The following is a 26,076-nucleotide window of genomic DNA, read 5'->3' as shown; positions in this document are numbered from 1 at the left end:
GGAGCATTATTGCAGGCCAGTTGACATTCATTTAAACCATTATGTGCATGTGCCTTAGGCTGTTGGCATGAGATGGTAGGGAAAAATCTTCAGGAGGGACTCTGCTTAGTATTAAGTGTGCAACTTGGAGTAAAACTGCTCCTACTGCACCTTTTTTGGCTACGTGTATGCTAACAAATGGTGACTTCTGACATTTGTTTTAGGGAAACTTTTCCACTTCTGGGAAAATACTTGGCCCTCCTCTCCTTTTATGCTGTATTCAAGCTGCTGAGAGCACCTATGCAAATGGCAAAATAAGAGCCTGGCTATGTCCTCAAAAGTTTCTAAAAAACCCTTTCCCCAGAGTTAGTTCTGTTAATGTCAATAGAAGAATAGTGACTTTCAGACAAGGTTGAGGGAGGGGCACAGTCATACCAAGGTACAAATTATATTGGAAGGACAGAACAGGTCATGCAGGTGGGGGAGTGGTACTATACATGAAAGAAAATGTAGAATCAAATGAAGTAAAAAGTTCCATAGAATCTCTATGGATAGTAATTCCATACTCCAGTAAGAATATAGCAGTAGGGATATATCACCTGATCAGGTCAGCTTTTCATAGTTACTATCACTAAGGGAGATTAGAGAGGCTATCAAAGTAAAAAGATCTAGATTTGGGGGGGGGGGGGGGGAGGATTTCAACTATCCCCATATTGACTGGGTACACATCACCTCAGGACAGGATGCAGAGAGAACATTTCTTGATACCTTATCCAGCTGCTCCAAAAAGCAATTATTTCTGAAACCCACAACAGAAGAGGCTATACTTGATGTAGTCCTAAGTGGAGCACAGGATCTGGTTCAAGAGGTAAATAGAACTGAACCACTTGGAAATAGTGACCGTAATGTAATAAAATTTAACATCCCTGTGGTGGGAAAAACACCTCAGCAGCCCAACACTGTAGCGTTTATTTTCAGAAAGGGAAACTACACAAAATGAAGATAAACGAATTAAGAGGTACGGTGACAAAAACAAAACCTCTTCAAGCTGCATGGAAACTTTTCAAAGACACCATAATAGAAGCCCAACTTAAATGTGCACCTCAAATTAAAAACCCACGGTAAGAGAACCACCATAGCTTAACCATCAAGAAGCAGTGACAGATAAAGACATCTTTTTAAAAGTGGTAGTCAAATCCTAGGGAAGAAAATAGAAAGGAACATAACTCTGAAAGTGTAAAAATACAAGAAAAGCCAGAAAGGAGTTTGAAGAACAGCTACCCAAAACCTCAAAATGTAATAGCAAAATGTTTAAGTACATCAAATGCAGGAAGCCTGCTAAACAACCAGTGGGGCCCGTGGATGATTGAGATGCTAAAGGAACACTCAAACATAATAGTCTTTGCAGAGAAGCTGAATCAATTCTTTGCTTCAGTCTTCACAGCTGGGGATATCGGGGAGGTTCCCAAACCTGAGCCATTCTTTTTAGGTGACAGATTGGAGGAATTGTCCCAGATTGAGGTGTCATTAGACAAGGTTTTGGAACAAACTGATAAACTTAATAGTAACAAGTCACCGGGACGAGATGCGATTCACCCAAGAGTTCGAACTCAATGGGAAATTGCGTAACTATTAACTGTGCTTTGTAACCTATCCTTTAAAGCAGCGTCCATACCTAATGACAGGAAGACAGCTAACATGAAGCCAATATTTAAAAAGAACTCTAAAGGTGATCCTGGAAATTACAGACTGGTAAGTCTAACATCAGTACTGGGCAAATTAGTTGAAACTATAGTAAACGATAAAATTGCCAGACACATAAATGAACATAATTTGTTGGTGTCTGGTGTCTGTACAGGGAAATCATGCCTTACTAAGTTCTTTGAGGGGATCAAACATGTGGACAAGGGGGATCCAGTGGATATAGTGTACTTAGATTTCCAGAAGGCCTTGACAAGATCCCTCACCAAAGGCTCTAAGTAAATTGTCATGGGATAAGAGGGAAGGTCCTTTATGGATTGATAATTAGTTAGGAAACAAAGGGTAGGAATAAATGGTAACTTTTCAGAGTGGAGAGAGGTAACTAGAGGTGTCCCCCAGAGGTCTGTCCTGGGACCCATCCTATTCAACTTATTTATAAATGATCTAGAGAAAGGAGTAAACAGTGAGGTGGCAAAATTTGCAGATGATACCAAACAGCTCAAGATAGTTAAGACTAAAGCAGACTGAAAAGCTTCAAAAAGATTTCAGACTAAGTGATCGGGCAACAAAATGGCAAATGAAATTTGATAAATGCAAAGTAATGCACATTGGAAAAAATAATCCCAACTATACATACAATATGATGGGGACTAATTTGGCTACAGCAACTACTCAAAAGAGGTTTTGGAGTCATTGTGGATAAGTTGTCTGAAGACATCCATTGAGTGTGCAGTGGCAGTCAAAAAAACAAACACAATGTTAGGAATCATTAAAAAAAGAGAACAAGACAGAAAATCGTATTGCCTCTATATAAAGCCATGGTATGCTCACATCTTGAATACTGTGTACAGATATGGTCATCTCATCTCAAAAAAGGATGACACTGGAAAAGGTTCAGAAAAGGGCAACAAAAATGAGTAGGGGTTTGGAACAGGTCCCATATGAACAAAGATTAAAAAGACTTGGGCTTTTTGGCTTAGAAAAGAGGAGACTAATGGGCGGATACAATAAAGGTCTGGTATGAAGAAGGTAAATAAGGAAAAGTTATTTACTTATGCCCACAATATAAGAATTAGTGGTCACCAAATGAAATTAATAGGCAGCAGGTTTAAAACAAGGAAGTTTTTCTTCACGCAGCATAGTCACTCTGGAACTCCTTGCCAGAGGATGTGGTGAAGGCTACAACTTTAACAGGGTTCAAAAAAGAGCTAGATAGATTCATGGAGGTTTGGTCCATCAATGGCTATTAGCCAGGTTGGGTAGGAATGGTGTCCTTGGCCTCTGTTTGTCTGGAGGTGGGTGATGGGAGTCACCTGTTGTGATCCCTCCCTTTGGGTCATCTGGTATTGGCCATTGTCGGCAGATAGGATAGTGGGCTAGATGGACCTTTGATCTGACCCACTATGGCCTTTCTTATTTTCTTAACTCCAAGCATTGCTCCTTGGGTTCATATCTGGAGAAGTCAGTCTGCTGCCTCCTCTAGGCAGTGTCCATCTCAGCTCTAGCACCAAGACAGGAAAAGGGCTTCTTTGAGAGAGGGCCCTGTGGGTGCTCCATATTAGGTTGGCCAGTGCACCGCTGCCAAGCCTCAGAGTGGAAATTTCATAGCCATGTCCCTAGGGCTGCGCATGTGCTCATCAGCAGCTGTACACTGCTAGGCTGCAGGCATTGTGCATGCATGAGCCCTCCTCCCATCCCCGCACAACTCAGTTCCTTCTCTACCACCTCCAGCTACAGGTGGACTCAGCAATGCTCCCTCGCTTCTTTGCATCTATATTATACTTAAAGCCAGTTAAACTCACTAACTATAACTACTACAATTTTAATAGTTAATTAGTATAAGGGTTTTTTTCTCCCAGTTAATCCCATCCTGCTTCCATAGGCATGCCTGGCTCACCGGGGTTGAAGCATTGCACCTTATGTAAAGAGCCTATCCCAATATCAGATGGTCATTCTCAATGCGTCCGCTGCCTCAGAGCAGCATCTCTCTCAGAAATGCCCTCATTATGCAAAGCTAAAAATAGCTGGTGCAGAAAAACCAAGACTTCCAGCTCAAGTTTTTATTGGAAAACTTGCTTAGACCAGCCTCTGATCCAGGCCAGCAGCCCAAGGATCTCCAGCAGCGGGGATCCAAAAAGTCTGCCAGAAAGCCATCTTCAGCATCTCAAGGGCCTACAGCACCGAAACAGCTGTCTCCCTCATGGCCATTGCCAAGAGCAGCAGCCGCACCGTGCCTCAGCATGTATGACACCGGTGGCGTCTCTGGAGCCCCCAGCGGAGACAAACAGTAGGTATGTGCTAAATTGCACTCTGAGGTGACAGGCTTCAAGTTGCCTGCCTCACTGGCTGCAACACCATCCAGCACTGATACGATCTTGCCAATGCAGCATGAGTGCAGCTCCGACCATGTTCTCAGGCGCTTCTGCCTTCACCACAGAGGTGCCTGATGCCGCACGACTGCCTTTGGCACTGAGGCTTGATTCAGCACCTCAGCCTCTGTGCCTCCCACTATGGCACCAACAGCACCCGGTGGGCAGCACACCCAACACAGAGACTTAGTCTCCTTTACTTTTAACTCACCATTTTTAGACCCCGAGGGCGCTCATGCAATGTTAGAGATCACTTTGAGGAAAGATTTTTATCTGAATCTGATGACTTCTCTAGGGGTTTTTGCACCAGAGAATTTTCCTTACACAGCTCAGAGTATTTACTCTTCCAGATTTGAGAACATGCCTCCATATTATGGCAATCTATGAGTACCTCCACCTGAGCCTTTCCGCTACTGGCAATACTGGAACAAATGACAATATCAGAAACACCAGCATGGCTGGAAACCACAGAGGGCAATACCCCCCTTCTCAATACAAGATGGGGGCCCACTCACAAGGGAGGCAGCACCCCCTCCTGACCAAAATGACATTCCCCCCCACCAGCTGAGGAAGGGTCTCTGGTCCCAGCTTCAACTGCAGATGCTGCACATTTCCAAGACCTTTTTAAATGTGTAGCTGATGAATTAAACATTCCTCTTCAAGAAGTTGTGGAAAATCAGCACAAGCTTACTGACATATTGCACTCGGTAACACCATCTAAAATAGCATCACCAATTAATCCAGCAATAATGGAACCGGCAGAAACAGTGTGGCAAAATACGGCATCAATCTCTTCTACTGTTAAGAGAACTGATAAGAAATATTATGTCCCACCTAAGGGTTCTGAATTTCTCTAACCCAGCACCTAATTCCCTCATGGTGGAAGCTGCACAACAAGAATCCAAACAGCAGCAATACAGGTCTACACCATCGGACCGTGATAGCCAAATGCTTGACAAATTTGGGTGCAAGATTATACATCTACTTTACAATTTTGTATTTTGAATTATGCAGCTTTATTGGGCAAATAAGATTACAGAAGGTACAAACTGAACAGTTTTGTTGCAGATATTCCCGAAGCTAAGAGGCAACACTACAAAGCATTGGTATCCAAGGGTCACAATTGCAAGAAAAGCATTACAGGACACATTAGATGCAGCCGACATGGAAGGGTGTCATGGTTTAGCTCCACTCCATTCCCCAGGGAGGTTCAATCTACAGTGGAATATCTGCCTTTCAATGGTCAGAAGATGTTTGTAGCTAACACCAACTAAATTCTTCACTCCATGAAAGATTCCAGAGCGACACTTCGGTCTTTGGGGATCCACAACCAAGCATGTAGAAGGCAGCAATATAAGTATCAGCTCTACCTGAGACTGAGACCGATACCTTCCATATGCACAACATTACAATAGACAAGACCAGCTGCAACAGAGCAGAGGCAGAAATCAATGGTGCCGCCCTTCTTCTACCAATTCCCAAAAGTCACAGAAGTACAAGCAGCAAATTTGATCATCAGGTAGAGGGTCTGGAGAGCCTCTCACCTATTCCAACACCATTGACATAAGCAAACCTGGTCCATCATCGATTGCTGCTGCTCTTCAACTGGCAGCATATCTTCAGGACCCATCTATCAGAGGTTATAATTGAAAAAGGCTACCTTATTCCCTTTGTGTCCATACCCCTCCCCATACCCTCTTTCCTGTCCCTTAACAGGAGGTGTCCTCCTTGCTCTTCCCCCTCCTCGTACCCAGCCCCCCTCAGGGTCCCTCCTTGGCCTTATAACCCTGGGGGGGGGGGGCTCTTCCCTTGGGAGGGCCCTCACCTTCCTTATTCCTTCGGCAGCTTTGTAGTCACCCATTAGGACAATCGCCTAATTCAAGGTGGAGAGGTGCTGCCTCTGTACCCATCGCTGTCGCTCACTAGGCAATAGGTTCAGGAATTGCTCTAGTATTACCAGTTTGGCCACCTGGGCTCTGGTCAGGTTCTAGCCAGTGCCACCCCACTTCTCTCAGCCGCTGAGCTATCACTCAAGGCCTCTCTCCGGGTATATAGCGTTCTCGCCTAAATTTCTGTCTGTTTTGGGGGCTATTCCCAGTTGATCTAAGATCACCTCTTTAACTTTGAAATAGTGTAACACATCCTGCGAGCTCAAGCTTTGGGAGGTCTATTGGGAGGGGCTTGTCAAGTAAGGGTCTAGTATGGTGGCCCATTGGTCGTCGGGCCATTGTGTCGCCATGGCTATCCTTTCGAATGTGGTTAGGAAGGATTCGGTGTCATCTGTGGGGCCCATTTTCCACAGGCGTATCGGTAGCTGTGGGGTCCCACCTGCCTCATCTCCCTCACTCAGTGTCACAGAGCTTCCTTGGTTGCTGTATCCAGTGTGCTTGCTGGGTTTGGAATTGCTCAGCTAATTCTTTCACCAGTTGTCGGTGTTGCTCCTGGTGCTAGTACGAGAGCTGCTGGGTCAAGAGGGGCGCTGCTGTTGCTTTGACTCTCCACCAGCCACGCCAACATTTTTGCAGGCTCCATCTCTGGTTCCGCTCACCTCAGACTGGGAATACTGGGCAGTGTAACAAACAGGCACTGGGAGCTACAAGCGTATGTCCTGTCTGCCCCCCTTTCTCTCTTTTTTTGGAGTCCGGGCAGGGCTTCTCATGCCTGCCCGTTTGGTTCCCCTACTTCAAGGGCTGGGTTTCATATCCATATTCTCCACCACTCGTGCCCTGGTCTGTTTATTGACCCCTTATTAACATAGTTGCTAAAGTCCCTCCACCTCACTCTGAGTCTGTGTTCCATGAGACTTTGGCCCAGTTAGTGGCACTTGGTTCTCTCCCTGCAGCCGGAAGCAACAGTTCTTGGTCCAGCCACCAAGCTATGGTTATGGTGGGGAGAAGGGGGCCCAGGCCCACCCTCACTCACGGGCCCCCAGGACAAGGACTTAGTTATAGTCCTGTCCAGCTGATGGGGCTTTCTGCTGCAACATGCCAGCCCTTGGGCATATATCCATTGCCCTACCCTGGGCAGCTTCCTCTCTCCACTCTTTGGACTCACCAGCATGGTGTGTCCGGTTCCCCACCACTGGGAGAGTAATTAGCGTCCAGTGGGAGGACTTCTCCTTCCCCCTCTCATCCTTTCCTGCTCAGTAGCCCAGCCCCTCCCCGCCCTTTGTTCCCCTCTTAACCCCGAGTGCCTGTCCACCACATTTTAAATGCTCTGCCACCCCTTGTCGCCTCTGCTGATGTCAGCCCCTCTGTGGCCCACCCCACCCCCTTTTCCCAGCGTGCCTCTGGCACCAGCATCAGCTCACGCTGTCTCTCTGCTTCCTCCTCCCCCTCCCTTGCTGTTGCCACCATGAGGCGCCTTGTTGCAGCGTGCCTGCTCGGCAGCAAGCAAACAGCCAGCGCAGCGCCAGTATCCGGTCTCCTGTGTCGCACGCAGCCCCGCAGCCGGGGGTCTAGAGTGTGGGGCGGCGATGCCCTGTCCAAGCCTCCTATTCTGCTCCACAATGGGAATAGGCAAGGGATTAAAGGGAGATGCCTTCCACATCGCATGTAGAATAGGTGGGATGTCCAAGTTTCCTCTTATACCCCATTGAACAAAGTAGTTCACACGATAGATGAGCCCGGTCCCTCCCTCATACTTATAGCATTGGCATGACCACAACAGCCATAGCTCCCCTTCCTAGTGGCAGTGTCTCACGGTCCAACAATCTGCTTACCTTGCATCAGGGATCCCCTTTGCCCAGGCTCCCATGACAGCTAACTGAACCTCCACTCACTACACCTAAAGGCATGGCTCCTGGATGATTCTCTGTCTTAAGAGTTGACCTATTCACAGCAAGTACAAATGGTTCTTCTGCACAGTAGGGTGTAAAGCGCCTGCAAGACTTGCCTCCAGAAATGGAAAAGATTCAATGTGGTGTGCTTATCACCAGTGGTTGCTTCAACATCCTCCCTAACTGTCATCCTTGGCTATCTTCTACACCTTGAAGCGGATCTTGCCATAAGCTCCATTAAGGTTCACCTTGCTGCTATTACTACATTCCACTCTAAGACGGATGACTTGTCCATATTTGCTCATCCACTCATCAAGAGTTTTAGAGGGCCTGCAGGCACTTTATCCAGATATCAATCCACGCATGGAACTGAGGGACCTGCACTTAGTATTGAATGCTCTAACTAGGCCATCACATCATTATTACACTTGTCCATGAAAACTCATAGCTATTACCAGGACTGGACAAATCTGCTTATCTACTTGCCCAGGACGAGTAGATTTCAGCTGGTCGCCCCGTTCACCGGTGGTTTGCACATGCAGGTCTCGTGCATGTGCAGTGCAGGGCTGGCGAGTGGTTTTTGCTGCAATTGTTGAGCCCTGGTTATTCCCTTGGCCAGTTGGGTAGGAGAGATTGCAGCCCTAATGAAACATCCCCCATATATCATCTTCTTTAAAGGCAACGTCACTTTCCGTACCCATCCCAAAGTACACTCATCTTCCCACCTTCTTCCCCAAACCATAAGCCCACTCTTGAGATGAAAATGCACACCCTTGACCTGCACAGAGTGCTCTCTCTTTACCTGCAATGAATAAGACCATCCCAGGTGTCCTCCCCCAGCCTATGTTTCAATAGCAAACCACTGAAGGGGCCAGGCTATTTCAGATTGCATAAAGCTTTGCCATGCAGTCAGACATACCCCTTCCAGATAGCATAAGGGCACATTCAACCAGAGCCATGGCTACCTCAAAAGCATTCCTCCACAAAGTACCCAACCCCCAAGAGACATTTGCACAGCTGCTACATGGTCCTCCAGCCACAAGTTTGCAAAGCACTATGCACTTACCTAGGGGCCTCTTTCCAACCTGAAACGTGCTAAGGCAGTTCTTGTTACCGCTTTTCTGCCAGATCCGAAGTCCTTACTTCACTAAAGGGAAATAGCTTTGTAGCCACCTAATATGGAGCACCCATAGACACATCACTTGAAGAGGAGTTTACTCACCTTGATCATAACTGATGTTTGAGAGGAGTGTCCCCGTGGGTGCTTCACAACCCTCACTTCCTCCTCTCTACTCGAGGCTCCTGGCCTTCAAGCTATTGTTTCAGGGTAGAGAAGGAAGTGAGGAGCAGGAGTGGGGGCTTGCACAGGCTGCAGGCATTGTGCATATCAGCACATGGCTCCTGGGGACACTGCTATGAAATCTCCACTCTGAGGCAGTGTACCGACCTAATGAGGAGCACCCACGGGGATACTCGTCTCAAAGGACGACAGTTATTATCAAGGTGAGTAACCTTCTCTTTTCCATCAGTGTCATGATCTGGTGAAAATACTCCAGTTCTGCCCTGGTCTCACTCACAGCAGCATTTCTAATTAAAGAGGCCACCCTGACAGTTGTAAGGGCTTTATTGATTTATTAAAAAAAAAATCAGAATCTCCTCTTAGAGCATGTCACAAACTTTCTTCTATTCAATATCACTAACCCCTGTGGTTGGAATATTGGCCGTTCCCCTCAGTGTGAAATACTGTCAGTGTTGTCATCCTTGTTCTTCATTACGCATGCTGAATTTTAAGATGTATGCAGAAAATAAGTCTAGATACATCAGCTGCTTACTTGAATACAGGAGTCCTGCAGAGAACTTCATCTCACACCTTGGGCTCTTGAATCTTCGATACATGAGGGGTAACCTGAAGGTTAGATGTTGATTTTCCCTCACATTAAGGAAATGCATTTTACTGCTGTCAGCATATAGTCAGATGATCGAGGGCTGATAGGAAGATTAGCAACCAGATTCACTACAGCTGGGAAAAGGCTCATCTCATTCTACTGTCTGACAATCTGGCTAATCTGTGCCCATTCTGGCCCAGTTGTCCATGACCCTAGCAAAGAGCAAGCTCTGGGTGACTGATCCCTCCAGGAGGCTTTGTAGAGAATACGGGGATACAGGAAGTTAGTCTCTAGAAGAGGAAGAGGGGGAAAGACTTGTCAAACTTTCATGGAAAGTGTCTCAAGGCAAGTCTTGATGTCTACATTTGTTTCCAGTGGATAGAATCCCATAGAGAAAAAATTGTTAGCCAATGATAGAGGAAGAATGTAGTGGTTTGATTTTCTCTTCCTCCTCAGAATACAGATTTATTCACTCAGTTCCAGGAAGGAAAGCCTGCAGCAGCATCTTACTGTCTCTCCATGAGGAAGAATAGTATTCACGGCAGCTCTTCAGGTTGGACAGTTGATGCTGCAGCACCAACGACATCACGATTGTGTTCCATATGTATTATTGACCCCCTTTAAAAAGAAGAGAGGGCAGAAGGTATAAGCTATGCTTGCAGAGAGAGCAGGATGGCCAGACCCTAGGTTAGGAAGGGCACTAACTTCTCACTTCTGGAGGTCAGTATTGGAATCCTGCCTTGAACTAGTTAGCTGAAAAAGGAACCTTCCCCCAAGAAAGCTGCACCATACAGCTATTGATTGATCTACTCAAGTGTAAAGGACAATTGTGGCTCTTCACAGTGTACGCATAAGCATTTCCAACCAAAGTCAAGCAGCAGGAGAGCAGACATGCTCTTGGAGAATAAAGACTCCAGGACCTGCCCTCTTATACAGGCAGTCCCCAAGTGACGCGGATCCGACTTAAGTTGGATCCGTACTTACGAACGGGGCTTTTCTTGCCCTGGAGGATGCGGGCGGCGGGACCGCCCAGACGCACCGTGGTCCTGCCACCCGCGTCCTCCGGGGCAAGGAAAGCGTCTCCCTGGTCTGCTGGGGGGGGGGGGGGGGGGCGCAGCTAGTGTGACCCCCCCCCCCCCAAACAGACCAGGCTTTTCTCGCAGACGCCTGGGGTAGAGCAGCTGGGGTGCTGCCGGGTTGGTCCCCGCAGCGCCCCAGCTGCTCTGTTCCAGGAATCCAGATTCAGCCGCTGCTGAAACTGATCAGTGGCTGATTCCAGGAAGCCTGGGGCAGAGAAACTGCCTCGGGCTTCCTGTAGCCAACCGCTGGTCAGTTTCAGCAGCGGCTGAATCTGGACGCCAGTTCCGACTTATGTACAAATTCAACTTAAGAACAAACCTACAGTCCCTATCTTGTACGTAACCTGGGGACTGCCTGTATGTAGGTCTCAGAACCTTTTGTTGTGCTGAAAGTGAACATCAGGTGCAAACAGATACTGACATGCGAGTCCAGAGCTGCAGGAATTTTTTTTTAAAATCACTTTTCAAAGCAGCAGCACCCGTAAGTCAGCAGTGGAAAGTTTTGGGGAAGAGGAACTTTGGTCTTTACCCCAACATCTTCTGCTCACAAGAGGCAGGTGCCTGCAGTTACAGGTCAGGATTGAGATACAATGAGAGCAGGCTGAAGTTTCTCCCACCCTTGCAGCAGGAGCAAGATTGTCTTCATGGAAGACAGGCATTGGTTCCTAAGGTTTGGATTCCACCAATACATAAAATTGGCTCCTTTGGGAAGTCCTGTCTGTCTCCATTCTCACCCCTATGAAACAATGCATTTGGGATCTAGACAAAGCTAACTTAGTGGTCATTAGGCTACAGATTATGATTGACATATCTATGGACAAACCACAATCTTTGGAGGAGGTGGGATAAGTTTGGCTGCAACTAACTATAAAGAGCCAAGCGCTGCTTACCAGTTCATAATCTTCCACATATTTGTATTTCTTCTCTCTGTAGTAATATCTCTTCTTCATGAAGTAGAGGACTACAATATCACACAGGACTGTTGCCTAGTTGAAATCAAAGAGATCTTGTAACTGTTCTTATCTCAAGGCAAATGGATTTTAGCTTAAAAATCTGTCTCCATGGAGCCAGTGTAACTTACCACCCCAAACAGTGCTAGCCCAGAGCCAACGTTAATCATTGTGGGAATTATATCAAATTTTCCTGCCTAACAGACAAAAATTACAAGGGTGAGCATTTTTGCAGAGACTTTTAAACCACTTAGAGGCTAATAAAAAAGAAGTCAGTCATAAGACTGTTCAAGAAACAAAGAGCTACCTTTCCAAACACCATGATATCAAACCGGATGCCATAAGCCTTAATTAATGTCCGCGAGTCAGTACCACTTGTGTCCCTGTAGTATTTCGCAAACCTGAAAAACAAGTGTTTCAGAATCTTAAGAATATTTAGAGCTTACTTCCCCACCTGCCCTGATCCCACAGTTAAACATACAGATGAGCTTGTATTATTACAAGTACATTAAAATGCACTGTTCACAATTACTCATCATGCAATGTGCTTAGACAGAAGTAGTTAGTAGATGGATTAAGAAAAACTCTCAAGCACAGGAAGGGGAGGAATGGGAGAAATTCATTGAGTAGTGAAGTTAAGCAAGACATTAACAATTAAGTTACCACTAATCACTTTGCTGGATTTCATTTTGTTGGCTGCTGCTCTTTATAACCAATCGTGGATACATTTGACTACTGCAAGAGGTATTTCAGATGAGAAATGTAAGTTTCCAATGGACAAAATGGGAATAGAGAGGATTTTAGTTTTACAGATTTATAGCAGAGCCAGTCAAAGGATCCACCAAGTTACACAGTGATGGGGGAAGAGAGGATTTTTGCAGGTATGTGATTTGCCAAAGGGAACAGATAGTACTTCAAACTTGACTGTCAAGGATGGGACTTGTTTAGTGACAGTACTTGAACTACAAGATTGCACTCACAGAAGTCATTATCTTTGTGCATGCAACAAGTAGCATGTCATGAACTGCGTTAATAGGGGAGAAAGAGGGAGATCAGACTTACTTTGCCATGTGATTTGCTGCTTCAAAAGGAAAGAACATGGAAGAGAAGAGGAATGACTGCTATTTGGCTACATGTTCCCCCCCCCCCCCCCATAGTAAGCACACAGAACGTTAAGAGTCAGCTTACATTCTGCAGTTGGACCAGCCCATTCTAATCAATGCTAATGTAATAAGTCTTGACAGACCCTGCGATTTGCTAGATCTAGAGGCCTGTAGGCTTCTTAGACCATATCTTCACTGTGGGGAACACAGACATGCCCGTGTTCGATCTTCTGGAGTTCAATTTAGTGGTTCTAGTGAAGACCCATTAAATCAAACTCAGAGGGCATCCCTGTCGGTGCCAGTACTCCTATGACAAGTAAGGGAAGTCAACGGGACCAAACCTCCCACAGTGCAGAAACTTGAATTAAGGTACTTCAACTCCAGCTACATAATTAACATAGCTGGAGTTACATATCTTAATTTGATCTGCCCCTTTATGGTAGACCAGGCCTTAGTATTTGTTCATACATATACTATCAGCTTTTCACAACAAAGCAGCCTCCCAGTGACAAACTTCAGATGTACCACTCTGTCTTCTATTTACATAAAATACCTCTATATAAAAAGATATTGTCCCATTAGTCTTTAGCAGTAGACGTTATGCTAGAATTTTAAGATTCACAAATTTTCAAGTTCTACCAGACACGCCCCTTCTACATTGGCTGGAGTGTTAGTAACCTAAGTGACATAATAAACACTACACACCTTATGGTTAGTGCTGTAACTGTGGTTGGCAGCCATACATGGCTCTTACAAGTGGCTTAAGCTGCCTTCCATCCAGGGCTGGGGATGTGATCTAACCAATAGCCAGGGCTTGCTGAGTCCTGCTCGCCAGCTGCACATGCGCAGATCGCCCAGCGCATGTTCAGATCGCCTGAACCCGGCTCTTCTGGGATGTAATCTACTCACCACGGGCGAGTAGATTACATAGATTGTTGAGCCCTGCCAATAGCTATACTGCTAAACATCCCTGGAGTGGGAGCAACTATACTGGCAAAGCTGGGGGGGGGGGGGAGGAAGGGGGGTGCAAAGGAAGGGAGAAGCAACTGAAACAAGCCACATGTTTTGTTGTGAGCTCTCCCAGTTGCAGCCACAGTAGGAGTGCTTTGCCAGGCTACATGTTCCTAGTGTAGACCTGGGCTTGGTCATCATCTTGTAACCAGAATGAAACATCATCCAGCTGTATCTTTGTAGCCAGGTGCACTTTAGTTCCCTGCACCCAAACTCTAAACAGGGGATGCCAGAGTTCACTGTCCCATGTACCAATCCTCTGGGCACTCTAACCTGCTATGAAACATTATGGGATGGCTGCCCTATTTCCATGAGCTGCATTGCTTCAAACAGGATTCAATGCAAGTTAAACTAAGTCACGATATCTACACTGACTTCAGCACTGCTCCACTGATTTTTAGCAGCTGAGGGTCTGGTCCACTAAAGAGGAATCTTAGGTGGTCTTAAGACAAGTTGGCTTGTTAGCTAGATCATAACATTAATAAGCATCACAACGTGGCTCCCAAGAACCCATGTAGTTGTACTAATGATGTGAAGTGGTCCCATAGCACCTTAGGAGAGTAACAAAAATATATCAATAGTATCAACCCAGTGGGTCAGGCCCACAAAAGCTCATGATACTATTTCTATATTTGTTACTCTAAGGTGCTATGGGACCATTTCACATTATTAATTCAACTACATGGGTCCTTGGGAGCCAGGTTGTGATGCTTACTACAGGGCCATTGCCTTTTAACTTTTTTTAGTTAGACTAACAGCTACCCCGAGACTGTTCATGAGGGGTCATAAGTACACCACAAGCTCCATTACCCAATGGTGTTACCTGAAATTATAGCCAGGTGAAACAGTGTGGTCAGAATCCTTGTTGTCAAGACGACGGAAGCTATATTTTGGCACACAGTGAGAAGCAGGTTTGTCGAGATCACAGTTCCAGTTGATCTGCACACCCATTACTCCACCCTGCACAGCATAAACACACACAAAGGATGTCAGAAGGGGATTGCTTACAATTGGTGGTCAATCTTTCACAGGGATTGCAGAGTGTTGACCAGGACACTAGTTTAGAGAGCAGAGCACATCTGGTTTTAGGCACATTTCAAGAATTTGCTTCACATCCTGTTGGATGCCCTGCTAGGTTTATGCTCATATCCATTTGTGAAAATTTCACATTCACATCACCCCTGAACTGAATGTCCCAACTTTGTACCCCTAAAATAAGCTGCTCCCCAGCCTATAAGAAAGTTAGCAAAGCACGAGGATCCAGTTTATTAAAAACCACCAACCCAAAACTACTTTTACGTGGTGTCCTCCATTGAAAACGCAAGACTTCAGTTCTCTCTTGGGTACACCAACCCTTCCCACTGGAAGCAGTACACAGGGCCATAGGCCAGCTGAAGTGTTTACCAGCTTTACTTCACCTCTGCAGTATTGTGAGCAAGGTCTCATTCAGCAGACACCACACAAAACAAACAGAAGGGAAGATAAATATTTACGAGGTAAAGTTTTCCCTTTGGCCCAGAAAAAAAGGCTCCCACTTAGATGGCTTAACGGCTGCTAAGGCAGCATGTGCCACACGATCCAGTTTTATGTTCTGAGGCAATTAAAGAAGCTGAGTAATAGCAACACACACCACCCTCCTTCCCCCAAAGCCTGCAGCTGTGCCACTGGTGTACTGAAGTGAAGGCCCCATTCTACTCTAGCTTAGTAAATCCTCCTCTTAGAGGTGGTAGCCAAGACACTGGCAGAAGCCTTGCCATGGACAGAGTTGTCGTCACCAGGGGTTAGGTTGGTGTAACTGCGCTGCTCAGGAGTGTGGATTTTCCATACCCTGTGTGATGATGCTATACCAAGGGAAGCATATAACGTGGACCTGACCTGGATGAGGCCAGAATTGCCACAAACCTCAACAGCCATCTCCTGAAAATTCTGTCCTGCAGCTTCCACTATTTGGCGGACTCGGAAGATGGGGCAGAAGGGATCTGTTTTCGGGTCATAAATGCAGGTCTTGAGGTAAGTGGTACTGATAGAGGGCAGAATATTTCGCCTGAAGCAGCACAGAAGAGGAGACAAGAGACATGTTACAGCACCCATCCATCCCAGCCCCTCACCGAGATAGATTCTCTACACACTCTTCAGCAGAGCACCAGCTCAAGTGATCACCCTCTCACCTTTAGAGATACTTACTTGGTGAAGTTGAACTTAGGGTACCAGATATTGTTCTTCACTAAAATGGTGAAGTTCTCGGCATCCTTCAGAAAAGCCGGCCTATGAAACAATTGGAAGATTAAAAATGTTCATTGTTCCAGTGGCTTTTATAGCATTGTCTCAGAGCACTTTTCATCTAACACGCTTGTCAGGCAAGTGAGTGACAACCTACCTTACCAGTGGGTAAATTGAAACAGTGGGGTTAAGTCACTTGTACAAAGCTCCTACTACAGTGTGAATGCTACAGATCTAGACCAAGTGAATGAGAGCGAAACAGGGAATCATTGATGTCAGGAGTCTGACTCCTGGTTTACTTTGCTAGGATCACTGGATTAGATGCCTTAGTCTAGCTAGGGGGATAAACTGGAATTAAATGTACATTCTGACAGTGTGCAGTGCAGTTTCTGTAGTCTACAATTGGGAAGTGATCAGAGTTTCCTGTAAGCTGAGTGCTTGGGCAGCCACCCAGGAGAGAGTCAAATGCCGCTCACCTTATTAGCAGCACATTCATAGCCAGCACCATGTGTTTTACTAGTGATGCATATCCATACATGCTTTGATGCATGACAAAATGTATTCTTCATGTGGATGGAAAAAACTTAGGAAGAAAACCGGAAGTAACTACTATGCAACTAAGGCTACATTCACACTTATGAGTTAGGCCTATGGTTCTCACACTACAACTGCAGAGTGGCGACAGTAGCAGGGGCTGGCAGGCCCCAAATGTGTACCTATGGGGTTTTGGTGTGGTTGTATTCAGAGCAGTTAGCATGGGAAGCAGCAGGATCATTCTATCGCACTCAGATGCCAGCTGGGACTCACATCTGGCTTGTATTGCCATCCAGCAGGAATGAGTTCCAGCCTTTGCTTTCCCCATTACTCATCCAACTTGATGTGTCCCTCTGTGCTGGAAGGTGTGTCACAACTCTGAGATGCTGCAAGACTCACCTGATGGTTCTTTTCTATAGGCAGTCACTGCTCCCAGCCTTCCCTTTCTCCTTCCCATTCCTGCTCACTGCCATTACAAGTCAAAGCTTCCTGGGGCAGTGGCTTTCCAACGGCCACAAATGGACTACACAGTAAGAGCCATCGTGCAGAGATCACCCCTCCAGTGATAAATAGGGATGTAAGCATTTAACAGGTTGATCTCTTCTGCTCCGCAGCCATGCACTGGCCTGGCTGCCGGCCCCGCTTCCAGGGAGCTGGCTGATACCCCATGCTATGGTCTCTTTAGTATAAGCCTTCTACTGCAGAGCCTACAGTGTAGCCAGCTCGCTGGGAGCAAGGCCGGAAGCCACGAGCTGGCTTATGCACACCAGCTCCTGCTCTCCAGGAACTAGCTGCACTGCAGTGTAAGCCTGATACTGCAGAACCTGCAGGGGGCACCTCTCTAGCATCCTTCCCTCCCTAATCCCACCTGGCCAAAAGTGGTCAACTGTGTAGCCACTAGGATTTTTAGTGGTTACACGGTTACTTTAAAAACCTTTTACACATCTCCCTAGCAGTAAAAAGCCTGTGGCAGACAGCCAGCCCTCACCTAGGTAAATGTGTGTCATTCTCCACTGGACACCAAGCGTAGATTTCACAGGTTGAGACAGAGGCAGAATATTTCCTACACTTCCCGGTCTGGACTCCTGGAGGGACATGGGAATAGAGTTAACATCTGGTATGGAGAGCAGCCTGCCAGTGTTCACCCAGGCTCTGACACCCAGCAGAGTGAGTGAGGGTTAACAGGCTGGATTGTTTACTCCACATCACATGGAAAGTGCAGCATTAGTTAACCAGCACCTCCCATTAGGGGAGGGACAACACCCACTGTGGAGAGGTTCACATGAGCAGTGTGTCGCTCTCACATGAGGGTCAGCAGGAAAACTGGCTTCTATTCATGGGACACCTGCACATTTAACCACCCAGTGTGTGCTCTTTCGCAAGGCCTCTTCTGAAGTTGCATTGCACTCTGTTCACAGAATCAAGTGAACACTGATTCTCCCCCCGTACAAGAGACAGTACAACCTCTTGGATGTTAATACAGATCAGAGAGGGGTTTCATACCATTGCTGTGGGTGCCTATGTATCCTGCAGTACAGTCCTCACTGGAATTACACAAAGTTGTCTTATCTGGAAGCTAGAGGGGAAGAATTGTTACTGTAAGCCAGATGACCAGCTACCTCCCCACCCACTTCCCTCCTTGCCACGAGATGGGAGTGACTCCTCCCAGTTCTAGACTAGATTCTTTTGGAGAGAAAGTAGAAAGGCAACTGCCAGATACCAACCTACCTCAGGACAATAGCCTTGTGTCTGATTCAGGGTCATTATCAGGTTTGTCATGATGAATAATGTGTTCTCCCCCTGAATTGGTAAGAATCAATGAGAGTTATGGGTTAGTTCTAAACAGTGATACATTGGAAAGTGAGACCCTTGCTTGACTGGCATTGCGAGCAGGTTCTCTGGTGGGGCTGTGGAAAGCTAGCATTAGGAGAGAAAAAGGTGCACTGCTACTGTAACTGGTTCTGCCAGGCATCACTTGAGGGATCCTCATTCCTTGGGACAGAACAGTCCGGAAGGAGCATTAACCCTTTCTGTTGTGCTCTGGCAGGTGGTTCACTGACTCCACACTAGGAAAACAGAGGCTCCCCTATTGCTCTCCAATGGTGCAGTTTTGTCGGCATGGCATTGGCAAAGACAAGGTTCCCAACAGTTGGAGCAGCAGCTGGAAATCAGGAGTAATGAATCCAAGAGATGACGCACCACCCCAGATTAGTTCAGCACCAGACTGCATATCTGCAGGGACATTAACATTAGTTGTAGGTACGTGACAAGGCCAGAGGCAACTACAATGAGAACATGCTGGGGTTTTCACAGACGTGCGCGAGGAGTTTTGCCAAGCGAGATCCCAGCCCTGTAAACTGATCCAGTGGCTTCAATGGGTCCTGCTGCCGAGAGAGAGAAAGCTCCTATCTGCATGGATCACTTAGCATGATTGGGCTTGCCTCAGTGTGGGAGGCTTTTCGAGCTTTAGCGTTATGTATTTATCTACCTGGCAGGCATTGATTTCCCACCTGCATTTCTTTATGGCACAAGCCCAAAGGGCTCTGAGTTGTATCTTTGTTTATGCCCCAGCAGACTTGTCTGAACTACTTAACTAGCAAGTTCCCAATCAGTAGGGAACTTGCTAGTTAATAGTTTAAATAGCTAGCTAGTTAAAGTATTATTTTTAAACAACTAGTGGTGAACAAGTGAGACCCCACCACCCAGCCCAGGCCAAGTCAGAGCAGCTGGGGCCAGGGCACCACCATCCAGCCCTGCACAGCCAGGTGCAAATTGCTGCTAGTATGGCCCTGCCATTCCATCCAGGCCAGAACCAGGGCACTGCAGGGCCACTCAGGACTGTCAGAGTGGCCAGGGCCCTACCTGCCACTAGAGATGTTAAAAAAATCTCATTAGTCAGTTAACGGGTTAACCAGGTTTGCTTTAACTCCATCCTGGCCAGACCACTAGTTATCCAGTAACCAGTAAGCATCACCTGATAAGGGAGGTGCTTACCAGTTAACCATTAATATCCCTACCTGTCACCCCCACACTTCTGACCAGACTCAGTCAGGGGTGCTCCAGCCTGCCATAGTTGGCTGCCCAACCAGTTATCTAGTAAAGCGAATGCCTGCCAGGTAATTGATTAATCTTTTACATCCCTACCCCGAGAGAGCTCTGGCATGTCTCCTGCAGATTTGCTGTGGGCAGAGTCAGTCAAAGGCTGGCAGATTGGCAGTGTACAGTGAGGCTTGGAAGCCAAGTACTGCACACTGCAAACATATGAGTATCAAAATGTTAGTAGACTCTCCCCATCATTCAGTGGCTTCCAACAGTTCCTGGTTAGTTCTAGGTCAGGTTATTTGAGAACAGTTAGGGCCATTGAGCCAGGGAGGATACAATGTTTAACTTTGGTCAACTGGCTTTTAAACAAACAAAGCAATATAGAAGTGAGAAAGAACACACCTGGGTCTTTACTGAAGCTTTATCCAGAGACTGGGGGTTCCCACCCCCATACAGATGGGTTTCAGGCTTAAGTACTCTTAAAACCAGATGAAGTCAGAGAGAGTTGCAGATATTTAGCACCTCTAGAAATCATGCTAATAGCCAAGTGTCCTTTTTTTGTCTACTGTTTCTGCTGTCGCCTACACATCATGCAGAATGGGCATTCCAGTGTGGAGGAGCACTGGCCTGCAAGAGGCTTCTGTTTGTTGGCAAAGCCTTACCAAACTGTGCCAGAAAATCCCGTACCTGAGGTGGAATAACATAATCCGCCACATCCCAGACTCGCAGTCCCAACGCTGATGTGTTGGTTACGGTTATTCCCTTCACCTTGGTGGTAACCGAACTGACCACGGAGTCCGTTTCCTGGTAACCCTTTTCCCACACAAAGACCCAGCTGTAAGAGAAGGAAAGTTCATCAGGGCTTCCACAGTGAGACTCCTTTAGAGAGATTCCAGCAGTGTGGCAGGGAGCCTGGATTCTATTTCTAGCCCCTTAGGTGACTTTGGGAGTCTTAAGATGTGACTCATTTCCCTCCCACACTCATCTGTAAAATGGGGATAATAAGGACCCACTTTGCATGGGCGGACAGCCTTCACTGAGGCTTCTAGAACACCCAGAAGGCTTTGTATACATGGCAGTCCCCACTCTCTCCACCCTCCCATCCTCCGCTTTATAGGATTATTGGATCTTTCAGTGGGGGGGCTTGCATGGGAAGTTTTCACAGGCAAGTTTTAGGGCCAAGATCTGAAAGAATGAATTTGGCAGACCATGGGAATTATTTGAGGTGCAAGGGACAGATACACTCACAGCAAAGAAGACCCAGCTGCAGTAGAGCTGCAAGGACTGAAGCAGAAAACAGTGACTTTTGTATCGACACAAGCCATACCCCCATTCAGCTCTTACACTGGTATAGTGACACTAATGAAGTTATTCTTGCTTTACACCAGTAACAATGGCAGCAGAACCAGGCTGACAATACACAGAGATCCTGTGTGCTTGTCATCAGGCAGGATGATCTTTTAGGAGAAACCCAGCGAGCAGCTTCGTTTACTTTATTGCTCTGCCACTGCATTCCCCATCTAAACATCACTACCTGCTCTGACTAGTTCATTAGCTCCGCTAAGGAAATGCAGGGGCCTGTTCTCCCTGGACCCTCCTGTGTTTCCAACCATCATAGGTGAATATAAAAAGGGACTGCTACCAACCCAGAGTTCTCTACCTGCTTATACCAGTGGCAGATCACTCACACATGCACAGGGTAAACAAATGCATTAGGCAGTGACAAAGTCAGGCCCATAGCTTTCCTTAAAGGAGGTCATTTAAAATACTGATATTACCTTATTACATCAAGATATTTGATCTGTCATGCAGTTTGAGAGCAGTTAATGTTGCTAAATTTTGTCATTAGCCTTTGGATGTTTGGTTTCTTAAAACCCTCAGCTCCTGGACTCAAGTCTAGACTTCAGAAACAGAGAAACAATGAACCCTAACAGCTAAAACAACCACCCAGAAAGCAAATAAAGAACCCACATATTGTTTTAAAAATCTTCATTCTGCCCAAATCAATTTTATGATCTAGGAGTTCACCCATGATTTTTGAGCTAGCGATATTGATACTGGGGAAAGAAAGTGTCTGAAACATGTGCAAGGGAGAAGTTACTTAGCAGTTAGTTCACTGCTGGAAAAAAAAACCACGTAACAAGCCACACTGAAGACAAAACACATGACATCCTGTACCACCCTGTCTCACGCTCTAGTTCCAACCCTGAGCATAACCATGACCAGCTGCCAAAACTATCATACTGTTTTCTCCCTCAACCTGTTATGCTTCCATTCTTGTACAAGGCTCAACAGCTTAAAATATGACACGTCAGGTATTGAAAATTCAAGCCCCTAAAAGGAGACAGGGGCATTCCATTCACAACACCCCAGAAAAAACACAAGGCCATTCTCTCTAGGAAGCTTCTGTTCTGCCACTTGGAAGCCATGGGCTGAGCTACTTATTTAGGAAAATCCAGATTCAGATCATTGGAAAAGGCCTAAGGGCTTTCCTGGCTGTCTGAGCCATGGCAGCGAGGGACAAGCCCATCACAGAGAGATGTCACTAGAAGGGACACTATCCAAGAAGAGAAACTATCTTAACTCAGATGTCAGAAACACCAGCAAATAACCAAATAAGTTTAGGGCCCAACTGAACTCAGTACAGTACAGGCTGAGAAAGGGGTGTCTTTCCATTTGCTTTAATGGGACTGGATAAGGCCCTAAGTTAATTGCCTTCGATTTTCCATTAGTGGAGATTTGTTCAGCTGAAAAAGGAACTAGGTAGGCAGAGGATTCTTTCCACTTTACATTTAGTGGGTAGTGTGGAAAGGACTTTAGGGAGGATGGCTGTGGACAAAACCACAGAGCTGTGGTAAGTGAAGAGCTGACACAGCAAGCCAAAAACTCAGAGTAGTCAGGCACAGTGGGAAACCAAAGAGGAAAAAGCAAAGTGAGAAATGACCTCAAATTTTTGTAAGAAAAAGCAGAGATACAGCATGAGTTTCTCTTGGTGCACAGAAAGTAGAGATGTGAACAGCTAGTTGACTATCCAATAAGCAAATCGGATTAGTCAACTAGCATGTTGACTAGTTTGCTTCCCCTCACCTTTGCTGCCTCTATCAGAACCCACCCCACATCCCTGTGGGGAGAGATAAGGAGGAGGTGCTTCCAAGTGGCAGCACAGCATGAAGCCCACTGCACATGGCGCTGCTGCTTTGAAATGACACATGCAGCCTCAGGCCAGCTGGGAATCCTTTATTGATAATGAAGGTGCTAACTACTTTCTGAATGGTATTGGTCCTGCCTTATCCATCCACTGACTTTGATCTTTATTACTCAGGTTTAGCACCCCTTCTCCTGATACTTTATGCATAGAGGTAGGGGAGTGGGCGACAGAACCTCTCCCCCCCCTTCCCTTCCCCTACTTATTTCGAGTTTCCTTATCCTCTAATCATAACTCCGGTCATCTGAAGAAGTGGGCTGTGCTCACGAAAGCTCATGATACAATCTACATGTTTTGTTAGTCTATAAAGTGCTACCAGACCATTTGCTTGCTGTTCTCCTTTCCCCCCCCCCCACCACAGACTAACTTGGCTACCCCCTGAAGCAACTAATTGAATAGTCTGTGCTATTTGCACTGACTATTTGGTTAACTAATTAAAATTTTATATCCCTAATGGAAAAAGGGGCTGGTCTCCTCTCATCTACTCTAGTAAGTACTAGGAGTAACACCAAAATATTTAAAAAAAAGACATAATTATGTAGCACTTTAAAGACAAGATTGGGGAGAGAGGAGAAAAAGGCTGCCAGCAGAAGAATCCCACCAAGACAGTCAAACCTTCCTGCCCCTAAAGTATTTCTGGTGCCCCAGGGAAGTTAAAGCAATACTGTTAAAAACACTGAATTACATATTTCATTTCTCTGCTTCAAAAGGTAGGTGATATTCACATTAAGTTAAACTGCTCATTATCAGCTGATGTCCATCTTTCTTTTGGTGATATCAGCTATTTCAACAGCAGTCAAGTGACACGACTGACATTTCACAACAGAGCACAGATAGAAATGTAGACTAACACAGAACATCCAGTTAAGATAACACTGAGGTCGCCGTAAGACATATGCAGCATTGGTTAGCCATGTTGACCCTAGAATATCAGAAGAACAAAGGGTGAGGTAATTTTTTTTGGACCAACTTCTGCTGGTCAGAGAAAAATTTGAGTTTACATGGCTTTTCCTCAGGTCTGGGACTGGCTCCTCAGAGTGTCGCAATGAAATAAAGTTTCCATAAGGCATTAGCAGCTCAACATAAGAGCCTGAACTCAATCTATTAACATAGCAGATCTGCATTAAGTAAGAACTATTACATTTAGCCTAATCCTCTCCATGGCATATTTATCCAGCACAAGTAAAGGGGATTCCATCTCTGTGCATGGAAGATTTACTATTATCAGCAATTCCTGATATCCACCTTAGTTACTTGGCTTTATTTCATGCCATTACATCATAAACACCGGTCTCTAAATAGTTCTCTGTTCCTAGTGTTTACTCCCTTGAACTTTTTTTAAAGGATAAAAACCACAATAACTACTTCCCTCATTTAGTGGCATAGGTGCTGGACCTAAGGGGCAGTGGCGGGAGGGGCGGTGATGCAGCACCCCTTCCTTGAACTGGTTCCCATTATACACAGGGATAATTTGGCTCAAAAGTTCAGTGCCCCCATTATATAAATTGTTCTAGCATCTCTACATATTTGAGAGTCATAACTTACCCAAAAAGATAATCACCGAAGTCTGAATTCCAATATATTTCAGGACCCACCTCCCTTCCCCAATACTATAGTCAAGAGATTTTATTAGCCATTTTTGCCTGATCAGCTGGGTGGCATGTTACAATCTGTAAACATTAAGTTCCAGGATCTGCCTGAGTTTATAAAGTCACTTGGCCAAAGGCCAAACCTATCAGGTAAGCCTCACAATGGGGAGGACCTTCAGGGCACCAACTCTGTTGTGACAAACAAGATGAGCAAGGAGTTCTCTAGTTCTCCCACTATTGCAGACACCTGCCTGCTATAGGAAACTAAACAGACCAAAACCTGTCTTCTGGCCAAATCCCCACATTTGCCTTGGAATCCCAGATTTAAGCAGGTTTAATTTAGTCAGCTAGCTGCAACACAGGGCTCAAGAGCCATCTGTGCCATGATCTGGGAGCCATATTTCCCTTGTCCTCCAGGCAGAGTCACTCTCCTTGCTGCTGCAGCACCTGGCATCCAAAGCACAGAGTCCGAATGTTTTGGACAGAGGCAGCAGTGGGGTGTGACTGAGCCAGAGACTCTGCTGCCCTCAGGCAGCTCCCAATGCAAAGCCCTAGAAATGTAGCTACGCAGCCCCACTGCCTATACTTCTTGACCCCTGCCTGGGGGTACCCGAACACTGCAAACTGGGTAAATCAGCAGCCTCCAGCAGGCCCGGGGAGTGGAAAAATCTCGCTCCACAATCCTCTTCTCAAATGTGTGTGTGTGGGGGGGGGGGGGGAGCCGTCGTCCCAAGAGCCTCCCCACAAGTGAAAGTGAAAATCCCTGCAAAGCCAGTGAATGTTGAGGGGATCGCATCACGGGGCTGCCGGCCTTCCCTTCCCCAGCAGTGCCGGAGAGGGGCTGCTCCTCCGGCCAGCTGCGGGGCAGGCTGCAGCCCCACACGGTGGGGAGTGGGGCGCGCACCCGCTGCCTTCCCCAGCCCCGCTCACCCGATCACGTAGGCCAGGATGGCCAGCTGCACCGCCCTGTTCACCAGCCCCACTTTGCGGCTCTTGATCAGCACGATGCGGGCGGTGTCGTACTCGAAGAGAAAGCTCCGTAAGGCCACGCAGAAGGCGCTCTGGGCCATACCCGCGGCCCCCGGCTGCAGCACACGCCGAGCTCTCGCGCAGCGTCGCGTGCAGACCCCGCTGGGGATCGCCCTGGCTCTTCCGCCTCAGTCCAGGCGCAGGCTGCCCCAAAGAGGCGCGTCCGCCTGCTAGTGCAGCAAGGCTGCCAGGGGCCAACCCCCGGCCGGCACTGACCCTGCCCCTAGTCAACGCTCCACGCCTCCGGGCGCAGTGTGGCGGCAAGGAACTGTGCATTAAAGCTCGGACTGTCCGGGACAGGGATTGCGTAACAGGTGGCCACCCTTCGCTTGAGGGGGTTTCCATTATATACATTATACAGGGTTGACCACAGATGTGAGCAATAAAACAGAGTCAGTTTGCCAGGATTACCCCCTAGCTGGCGGCTGTCTCTGCAGCTCCTATTGGCCGGGAATGGCGATCGTGGCCAATGGGTGCTGCAATCACCATACCTGCAGAGGCGCAGATAAACATAGCAGCAGCAGCCTACTGCAGGCTAACCCTGGGGAACTGGAGCTGGCCCAGAGGCCGGTACTTTCCCACCCCTGGTTTACAGTTTGGT

The 26,076-nt window shown here is 46.8% G+C and overlaps 1 protein-coding gene across 1 annotated transcript; it reads right to left on the bottom strand.

Moving 5' to 3' along the window:
• Nucleotides 1-932: 932 nt before the first annotated feature.
• Nucleotides 933-25,787, bottom strand: P2RX4 (purinergic receptor P2X 4). The gene is made up of 12 exons (XM_075898613.1): nt 25,377-25,787; nt 20,340-20,487; nt 18,339-18,410; nt 18,114-18,186; nt 17,599-17,695; nt 16,041-16,121; nt 15,759-15,900; nt 14,680-14,816; nt 12,050-12,143; nt 11,874-11,939; nt 11,683-11,778; nt 933-10,331 (listed from the first exon to the last, which is right to left on the bottom strand). The coding sequence occupies exons 1-12, from the start codon at nt 25,514-25,516 to the stop codon at nt 10,299-10,301; spliced, it is 1,179 nt and encodes a 392-aa protein (XP_075754728.1). The 5' UTR covers nt 25,517-25,787; the 3' UTR covers nt 933-10,298.
• Nucleotides 25,788-26,076: the final 289 nt, after the last annotated feature.

Source organism: Pelodiscus sinensis, chromosome 15, assembly GCF_049634645.1.
Source record: "Pelodiscus sinensis isolate JC-2024 chromosome 15, ASM4963464v1, whole genome shotgun sequence".
Classification (NCBI taxonomy): Eukaryota; Metazoa; Chordata; order Testudines; family Trionychidae; genus Pelodiscus; species Pelodiscus sinensis.
This window is presented reverse-complemented; position numbering and strand designations above follow the sequence as displayed.